This window comes from Cryptotermes secundus, unplaced genomic scaffold (assembly GCF_002891405.2).
Source record: "Cryptotermes secundus unplaced genomic scaffold, Csec_1.0 scaffold291, whole genome shotgun sequence".
Classification (NCBI taxonomy): Eukaryota; Metazoa; Arthropoda; class Insecta; order Blattodea; family Kalotermitidae; genus Cryptotermes; species Cryptotermes secundus.
Window position 1 is genome coordinate 627693 of NW_019731571.1, and position 10318 is coordinate 638010.

A 10318-nucleotide genomic window follows, 5' to 3' on the forward strand; every position below is an offset into this window, starting at 1 on the left:
ACCTAGCACGTACCATATATTTCTCAACGCAATAAGCAGAACTTCTGGGATCAAGGCTGGAGGAATGGAATCTGCTGCCCCAGTGTGCACGGAATTCTGCATTTTGAAAGATAAATCAGAAAGCGTCGATGTGTTGTGCAGGTAGGATTCCCTTTGCGGTATAGCGGTAATAATTGGATTTGAACAGGGAGCTGAAGAATGCCAGCCATCTGTTGAGCAGTCAAAAGTAAATTGAAAGTTTCTTTTAAGTTTTCTGAGTTGGCGTGAGACTGAGTCCATTTGGAATGTCGGCCACTGGCTGGCCTATTGTACCTGCCACTTTGTCTACCACAAATCTCATATACCTGACCCGGGCTCGAACCCGGCGATTAGCCGCCTGAGCTATGTCACGGCCGTTACACAGCGTGAACAAGAGACCTTCCGTACTTGTGGTACATGCCACTGGGAAAAGGGAACTAGGAAGTCCCACGTACTGAATGGAGGCGTTTCGGTGGTGACTTGAAAAAGTTGGCGCCCTGTGCTCGGATTGCAGAATTGCCCTTTGCACCGCCATTGAGATATGGGGTCGATCGAGGGACACGAATATAAACTCTGTGCAGACATTCATTTGAAAATTCTTCCTCTTAATGCAAATTAAACTAGTGTAATCAATAATTCTGTGAAGGCTTCCGACAAAGCTTGTGATGCTTTTAGCTATTTACAACCATGTTTTCAAGAATAAGATGACGGGAAACTCAATGAAAATATCTTTGTTGGCCTGAAAATTAGAATGCATTGCGTGACTATGATGTGGAACTCGAACTTAACTATATATATAGTTAACTTCGAGTTCCACAATCACCTCTATCACATAAATTTAAGTCCTTACGTTATGACGTTTTTGTTGGTGTTTAAGACGGAAGGAACTGCAAGGAAATGGCTGCAGTCTTAGGTACGAGTAGATACAGAAGCTTGGGAGCTGGATTTCCTCAAAATTCATGCTTTACTTTCATGCCTGGGCATGTTTCCTGACAACTTGGACTCCATACTTCTAATGAAACAGCGCTATCAAGGAATAGGGGATCCAGTCAGGACGAATGATTAATTTTGGATTTTGCTAAGGGAAGACGAAACCGTTCATTACAGAAAGAGAGGTAAACACGGTAAAGTTGTCCCTGTGCTTAACTAATTAGGCACTACGCCACGGAAGCATATGGGGAAGTGGATGTACACATCCATGTTATCTTGACCTCGGCACTAGTTGGAGGTGAGTGGTCAGCTTCACGCTCCAGCCGCTTTACCTCCCGGGAAAGAGCCCCGGTATCCATTGGATAGGAGGCTCTTTGGGCGCCAAAGCCGGTCTGGATGACGTGGAGAGGGGAAAATTCTTGACCTTACTGGGACTCGAACTCCAACCGCTCGGTCGTCCAGTCCGTAACCCTATGGGCGTCCACGGCCTATTACAGGGAAACCTTTACTTTACTTACTTTATAATGTTGCCTGTGGTTTTGTATGGGTGTGAAACTTCGTCCCTGTCATTAAGGGGCTAAACATAGACTGATGGTGTTTGAGAGCAGAGTGTTGAGGAGAATATTTGGACCCGAAGGATGAAGTGGTAGGAGGTTGGACAAAACTTCATAATGAGGAGCTTCATAACCAGTACTCTTCTCCGAAAATAATTAAAATGATCACTTAAAGGAGGAAAAAATGGGCACAGCATGTAGCACGCATGGTTAAAAGGAAGGTATATATTATATTGACGGGAACTGCAGGAGGATGGAGACCACTGGGAAGACCTAACATGTAGGTAAGAGGATAATATTAAAAAGGAGTAAACAAAAATAGGTTGGAATGATATGGACTGGATCGATCTGGCTCGGGATAGGGACCAGTGGAAGGCTGTTGTGAACACGGTACCTTTCGGTTCCATAAAATGTTGCAAATTCTTGAGTAGCTGAGCGACTGTTAACTTCACAAGAAGGACACAGGTTCAGGTTAGTCAGACTGCACGACATTTCAGAAGCCGACTGTACTTCCGCTGTACTATAGCGACATGAAACAGCCGTGCTACCTGCTCTACAACAGTGTCTACCTTCACACAAAGTGAATGACTACTTCAGGCAGTCGGGACGCTTGCCTCTCGCAAGTTGGGACCAGTGAAGACGGGATTGAGAAGAGAACTTTGCTCTTACTGTCAGCAAGTGGAAAGAGGTCCATTGTTGCTGCAGAGATGGAGGTGAAAGGTATCAGAAGTCTCTTCCTGAAATGAGGACATGTGCACGTTTCAAAGACAGTTCTTGCATCTGTCACAGTTAGTTCTGCAGTTACATTGTTTAGGGAACTCTTCTGGTACAGCTCCCGTCAGCGGTAACACAAGGAGGAGAGGAAATGATAGGTTTCGTGTTCCTGCAGATGAGACTTGTCCTACTGTACAAAGTTGATGGTAACATAAATGACCAATCGCTTTTCTAAACGGAGAGACGCAGTTCTGTTTTGAACGAAGTATCAGCAACACACATATTTCATGGTGCTGGCCCTGTATCAGAGGCAATTCATCTGGACTCCGTCAATGTTACCAAGAATCCTCCGTGCACAAAATGCGCGAGTTCGTTTAGAACACTGGGAGTATTAAGAAAAATTATCCCAATAGATATTTACTAGTTTTTCTCCACTATTTTTCGACCCAGGGATACTGATGCTAGGCCAGCACAAATGCGTGTACTATGCCAAATGTGTTTTCCATAGGAAATGTGGAGGCGGACTAACAGATATGGCCTTTTATTATGCATTTACGTTTTCAGAGCGTAAAAAAACATCTCAGGTAATAGTAGATTCTGTAATTCTGTATCTCAGATATCAGTGCAACGTTTTGTTCGGAACATTTAAAATATCTCTTGCAGACCTAGACGTAGAAGAGAGAATAATATTGAAACGGATCTAAAATAATGTCCCTGCAATCAAGTGTGGGGGGAAACACTTCGCCTGGCATGCGCGCGCCTCGACAAGTTACTTACGTATTTGTGTAGGCCTAGAAACTTATCGATGGGTGATAAGCCTATAAAAGTAGCTGTAACACTCTCTCGAGAGCCTATTTCAGCGAAGTGCAAAGTACAGAAGACGAGTGAATAGTGAGCCAATTAGGATTCAGTCGATAACATCAGTCAATGAGTCAGCGATCTTGTTACGGGGCCGGTTGCTTTACAGTCCAGTTCAGTATACAGGCAGAAAAATAAAAGAAAAAAAGATACGCCAGTGCAGTAAGTGTACAATGGAGCTGCTATATGAATATTTAACAGACAACTGATCCCAAGAGCGTGTTTACGGTTGCCGGGATTTTAATTACTACAAATGTCGATAAATAGTACACTTAGTTTCAGAAGTTGGATGGAAGATTTGTTAAACATTACGAGCAATATTTTCGCAGTTAAATATGTTTAGTGTTAGCCAAGAGAAATTATAAAGTGACCTGAATGCCGGCCAAATAGAATTTAAAATGATATAAGCTTATACATAAGACCACCTGACAGCAAGAAAAATTGTATTAACTGAAGGGAGTCCAGGCAGTTGTTAACCGGCGGACCAAGTCTTCGCGAGTTCAGGTGACACGATGAGATGAAAAGGTGATTCGAAGACACCTGAAACCAACATGTCGGGAGTTCGAAACACGGTTGGCCCGAACGAGACGCGGACGTGGGGAAAAGGCAACGAGTAGCACCTTCATTGTGAAGCAGCTAGGTTTGAAGGATCCACGTCCTAGGCAGTATTTCACGGCCATCTTGACTGATGACAGCACGTCGGGCAGCCCATGAGAAGCCATGCCTTCGTTCACATTATGCTTGGTTAAGCTCTGAGTGGGAGTGTCATAGAAGACATCGCCTGGGCGTTGAGGGGCCATCAGCGACACCGCTATCTCTCGGCAGCCTACTGGTCTAACATCAGAGCCGGGACCCAACAGTGTGACTAGCGGTGACTAGTCTTATCTGAGAATCAGCAGCAGCCGTCGAGCAGTTCTCCCGCTCCCCCACGTACTTCGATTGGTGGATTCGTGCGACGAGAAGTGTAACAGCACTTCCTCCTAGACGCCGACAGGTATCAACCAGGACATGAAGGCAGAAGCAGTAAAGGCGGCAGCCAGCAGCGAGGCTGCGGGAGATAAGGTTTAGGTCCCCCATAGGAACACCGTCGCTAGTGATCGATTGGACCACATGATTGGACGAAATGTGTGCTGGTACTGTGGAAACATCGGTTTCCTCAGGAGAAACTTTTGACAGATGCTTGTCAAAGAGTCCGACCAGGTAACGGAAGACGAGTAAATGCCTGTTCGAAGAGGAGTCCGACTTCGTCACACTCAGATCCTCGTTTCACAGCTCACTAGAAAAGAGGAGAAAAGACATTCCAATCTTCTAGGAGTCGATAAGGGTCATCAGTGTTCCATGACCATCGACACTAGGGAATTTGTCACCAGTGTCAGACCTGCAGCACAGTATGACTGCCCGAAAGACAACCGAGAAGGCAGTAAGTCCTACAGTTGGCGTCTGGTTAGACCCTATCTTAAAGCGAGGCGCTGGAAAATCTGCCCCTGGGGCGGAGAATGCCATGAATTTGAGCTTTTATCGCGAAGATTATATAGGGGTTCATCCTGGGTCTGTGGAAGTACTGTGCGTTTACGAGGCGGCGGTGGATTTGAAGCATAACGTGCTTCGACTTATTAAAAAAAGTTTCGTTATGTCGTTCCGGAGCACAACCAAGACCATCTCCTCTTACTGTGTCCACTAGTGAGGCAATCCCGCTACACTGAGTCTTCAGTGTACTGGTGCAGCGTCCCTGTAGGTGACAAACGGCTTAGTGGAACCAAGTTTTCAGAATTCACGCAGAGGACGGTACATAGCCAGGACGTTCATTCAAGGTAAATGGCAAATAACTCTTAGGATGTTTGAGCATCACGAAAGACAGAAGCAAACCAAGCCAGACGCACACCTATGAGACCCTGTCCAGAAGCATGCACTGTCGGAATACTGAACTAGAGTCAAGCAGCAGGTGTCTGGGACTGAGTTATACTAAGAAAAGAGCAATATTATATTTAAGCATCCTGTTGCACTCTATACGATATATGACATAAACACCATCTCAAGTGCAACAATTTATTGTAGTTCTTTTGTTTTGCCCTATTCTACACTACGTGTTTTGGCTGCAACCGGCCATCATCAGGTGTATACACTTACTACACACGTAGTAAAGATAAGCAGCGGCTGCACACAGGGAGCCTACACAGAATAACAGTGCTGAAAACAAGAAGTAGCAGCTGCAGCACTACAGACATAGGGCGAGTAACCCTGAGAATTTAAATTTTTAAAAGAATTTTAAATTAGAACTAAAGATTTTAAAAGTGCCTGTTCATAATATTAAAATTGACGAGTGTAGGCAACAAAGATAATGCACAAAGCAGACAGATATTAGCGAAGTAGATTCTAATAAATCGAAACCTGTCAGTAACGATGAAAAGAACAATTGGGAAGACTTATGGTTTTAAATTTTAAACTAGATGCAGTGTAACAGCTATGTAAGTGTATACACCTGATGATGGCCGGTTGCTGCCGAAACATGTAGTGTAGAAGAGGGCAAGACAAAAGAACTATAATAAATTGTTGCACTTGGGACGGTGTTTATGTCATATAAGAAAAGAGCATTTATATGACAATGATGTCGGGCTAATTCCACAGCAGTTGGAGGCTGGACAGTGTCCCAAATAGATCATCACTTACAATAGTTCCATCCACAAGAGTTGCTGGGTTCAGTGGAACTCACTGGAGGTGGCTGATAGCTTGCTAAAATGCTACTTGGAGTTGAAGAACGGACAGTTAACAATAGTTTTCCTCCGGAGCATGCTAAGGAATTACTGGGAGAGGTCTGTGAAGGGTGTTTGTGAGGATGTCTATGTGTTTACAAATCTCAGGACAAGGTTATACAGCCGATGGTACTCGTTGCACGCGAAGAGCAAGTTGAGAAGTAGTGCCAACAGTGACTCCTGTGTAGCAAATTGACGTTCCTGAATCAACTGGAAACAACACATCCTCACGAAAAGAAAACAAATGGATCGAAAAATCAAAGACCCATACTGGCTCATAGGAAAACAATCACACCTATCCATTGACAACAAGATGCTAATATACAAAGCAGTCATCAAACCAATATGGACATACGGAACCCAACTCTGGAGATGCGCCATCAAAACAAATATAGATCTCATCCAACGAACTCAATCAGAAATTCGTCTCATCGAAAACGCACTGTGGTACATGTCTAACCACACCATTCACACCTACCTCAAAACCCCATACGTCACAGAAGTCATCAAAGAACACAGCATCAACCACTTCAGCAAATTAGCTAACCACACCAACCCACTGCTCCAGGCACTTTTACAGCAACATGACCACAGAAGAATTGGACGAAAGTGGCCAGAAGACCTAAAAATCTGAGGGATGCGTGGATGGAAGTGACCTGCTCAAGCCACTGAAGTGTAGAATTCTTAACTAATTGTACACATGACAGCAAATTGACTAAAAGATTGTAGTATCTGATTGTCAATAAAGGAGATAAAAAAATAAATCATGTATATGGAGCAATAATACTGAGGTTTCCATTGGTTATTAATTTCAGTAGTATAATGAAACTCGAGAATCTGATACACACTCTTGTTAACAAGATTAAGATTGCATTTAATAATATATGAAAAGCAATAAAATAATTGCAGAACTCTGACAAACCTCATGATCTGAAACATACTCATGTGTCCAAATTCAATACTAAACATAATAATGTGGCCAAAATAATAAAATAACTCAACAAATATAATGAACCTTGAAAGTCTGATATATATGTATACGTGTATATATGTTCATAAGTTAAATGCTGAACACAATAATATGGCCAACATTATGAAATAACTGATAGAATATAATGAACCTTGAAAATCTGATGTATATATATTTATATATTCATAAGTTCAATGTTGAACGCAATAATATGGCCAAAATAATGCAATGGCTGAAGAAATATAACCATAACAACAAATTAGATGAATAAAATATGTAAACACTATAAACTAAAACTTCCTACCTAGGAAGCAGATAATAAATTTAATTACAAAATACATAGTGAATCCTGACACTGATTCTCGTCTTCGGTGTTTCATGCTGAATCAGGTAACCTGAAGATTGCAAGTTAGTTATAAAGTAATGCCACTTCATTCTTACCCACACATAAACAAGAACCATGTGTGTCAGAAAAGAATTTCCCACACAAATCTTGATTGAAACATAATTATTTTCAGATACAGGGCAGAATGAACTCTGACCATCTTCTGACAATAATGTTCTAATATACTGAGAAGAAGGAAACAGGTCTCCAAAGCAAGGAAGAGATGGAGCTGAAGATCCGAATAGGTTTCTTGTATGTAATCCAAATGTAGGTGATGATGTTATCAACAAATTACTCAATACAAGAGGTTTGAGACAAGAGCATGTGGAGGCATGGTAGTTGCAGTTGCTTGTCACCAGGGTTACTTTCTCGAACTTATGAAACATCTATTGATGCTCATGTGAGCAGTTGGCATATATTATTCCAGTAATTCAATAATTGCTCTCTGCTGACTTCCAGGGCTAGTATGGGCAGGATATTACATGGGAAAGATGAAGAAGCATTACTTTCTTAATGACTTCCTTTTTTTTATTGCTAGTGGAGTGGGACTAAGTTCCTTGTACTGCGGCCACTTCTGGCCAATTGTACCAGTCCCAGATGATAGGTGAGGGTGATTGTGGAGCAATTGGTGGAATGAAGATTGGCAGGGGAAACCGAAGTACTTGGAGAAAACCTGTCCCAGCGCCACTTTGTCCACCACAAATCCCACTTGACCAGACCCAGGCCGCTGCGGTGGGAAGCCAGTGACTAACCGCTTGAGCTATGGCGCGGCTTTCCTAATGACTTACTGATGTGTCAGTATCTTAATCTTCCTCTTTGAGGCCCTCTGCCTGGCTGCTTCAGTCATCAACATGTTTGTTCACTTACACCACCAACGAATGTAAATTCTTGTGAAACATCTCACAATATCATCTACTATTCATGGGTAGTGAAGTGAACAACCAGTACACCTAATCCACTCAAAGTCAATTGCGCTCTAAATGGCAGCTGTGATATGCTGCTCCACGAATTGAAGTGGGCCACCTCTGCCACATATACTCCTTTAGAGCTACAGCAGTACCAACAGTCTCCACACCAACGTATCAGAAGGACATGTGAGAGACTGTTCTGTATCACTGTATTCCTTGAGATACCCACAGGAAGACACTGGCTAATAGCAGCACTTCAGATGTCAGGCATGTCTTGCATGCGTCACAGCTGACACTACGAAGCACCTGTCTGGAAACGGAACCATTGACATACGCTACTAAGAACAGTTCCATCTTACCAGTATGAACTGCAGCAACCATGTCCTTCTGTACTTATTGAGTAACATAGAAACTCTCAGGAACATCATCAGGGGTTTCCTTATCATGACTTGTGGACATATTTGGTGAAGAAGCATCGGGTGCCCTCAACATTTGACTATAGGTTACCCAGAACAGTAGCACCAACATACTCACCAATAGTTCCACACCGACTTCTGATAGCAAGTGCATTGATCATGTTCAGGGCATCTAAAAACTGTCCCACAGTTGGATTATTGTTCAAACAAGACTACGAACGAATAGCTCCAAATGTGTACACAAGGTGATCAACAAACAGCTGTTGCCAGGTATCCATCACAGCACCATCCTGAAAGAACATTAAAAAGGAAATTAGTGGGCTTCCTTACATGATGGACTACCATACTGTGATGTTTGGTGGCAGAGTGTTAAATAGCTTGATGCCTGAATGATACACCCCCCTCTGGTAGGATGATAGATGTGTTGAAGGTGGTCATTCCTTCTGGTACCAATGACATAGACAGCGTTATTGGTGTGAAACGTATCCAAATTAACAGCAAATATCATCAATGAGAGCAAATATACACAAGGGATTGGTAGTATGTCAGGCTTTTTTTTTCTTTTATTGAAGTGAAATATTTATTAAAACTATGAGCTGCTTCTTCAGTATTTATTTTTTTACTATTATTTTGAAAAGTCTGAGGTAGACCATCTTTAGTCTGATTGTTAATCCTACCTGTTCCAGTGTCGATAATGTTCCAGGTAGATTTTATTTTGTTTTGAGCTGATATAATTAACTGATTATATTTCCTTTTAGCTTCTCTTATTACTCTTCTTAATATGATGCAGTAGGATTTATAGTATGACTTAAACAAATAGTTGTAATTCTTTCTACAGAGAATGAACAAGAATTCCTTCAGTCCACAAGATGTACGTATACCAGCTGTTATCCTTGAATTTGTTACATTTTGCTTTGGAAAGCATGACTCATAGACAAGTAAATACTTATTTAAAAATTAGCTGAATATTTCATTTACATAATTAAGTTTATATATATTTCCCACTTTTTATTAGATAGTTTATTAAGAAATTGAGCAATGGAGTCTTCATTTACTAATCTTCCTGTGATTCCCTGCATTTTTCTTTTTAGTACTAGACACTGAGCATCATGATCTGATAGTCCATTACTAATAGTGATTATTTCATATGAATTTATCCTTGCTTATCTATAAAAATATTATCAATTACAGAGCTTTTGGTCTCAGTTATTCTAGTTTGGAACTGTACTGTATGAAATATATTATATGATTGCAACAGCACTAATAGCTGTGTTTCACCTGCTGACTCTTCTAAAAAATTTACAAAAAATTGAACACTTCAATTCATCAACGTTGCCACGAAGACCTCTGATATTTTCATGAACAAGAATTAGAGAGAGTTTAGTATAATTACGCGTATTGAAGAGACTTATTTTATGTTATTCCCATAAAAATCCTCATTTCTGGTAGGCGGTCTTCTTTTCCTCCTATTACTATGCTCACTTTCCCGATTAGGGATTACCTAAAAAATTTTGGGATTGAAAGAATTCTATATATTTCTAATTTCATTTGTGCTAGTAAGCATAACATTCATATACACAAATAATATGTTTAACCTGAAGTTATAAATTCGTTCGTAAATGTCTATTTCCGTTTCGCAACCACATCAAATCAAAATTCATACTTACCAATTTGCATATAATGAAACACCATAACCTTATAATGGCGGGAATTCATATTGGTTTCCTAGGCTCTCTGATTGGTCGAGATCTGTATGTAGTATCTGCCGTATCTGCCTCAACACAGAGGCAGTAATTATGGTAGTTACCGTGTTTC

At 41.3% G+C, this 10318-nt stretch overlaps 1 protein-coding gene across 1 annotated transcript in view; it reads right to left on the bottom strand.

Annotated features, from left to right (window-relative positions):
• LOC111867112 (orexin receptor type 1-like) overlaps positions 1–10232 on the bottom strand; it is a 266602-nt gene extending 256370 nt beyond the window's left edge. The window contains exons 1-2 of the mRNA XM_023856643.2: positions 10171–10232; positions 8622–8793 (exon numbers count right to left, since the gene is read on the bottom strand). Coding sequence (XP_023712411.1) covers positions 8622–8657 — 36 coding nt within the window. The 5' untranslated portion in view covers positions 8658–8793; positions 10171–10232. The remainder of the gene's footprint in view (positions 1–8621; positions 8794–10170) is intronic.
• Between the last annotated feature and the right edge of the window lie 86 nt (positions 10233–10318).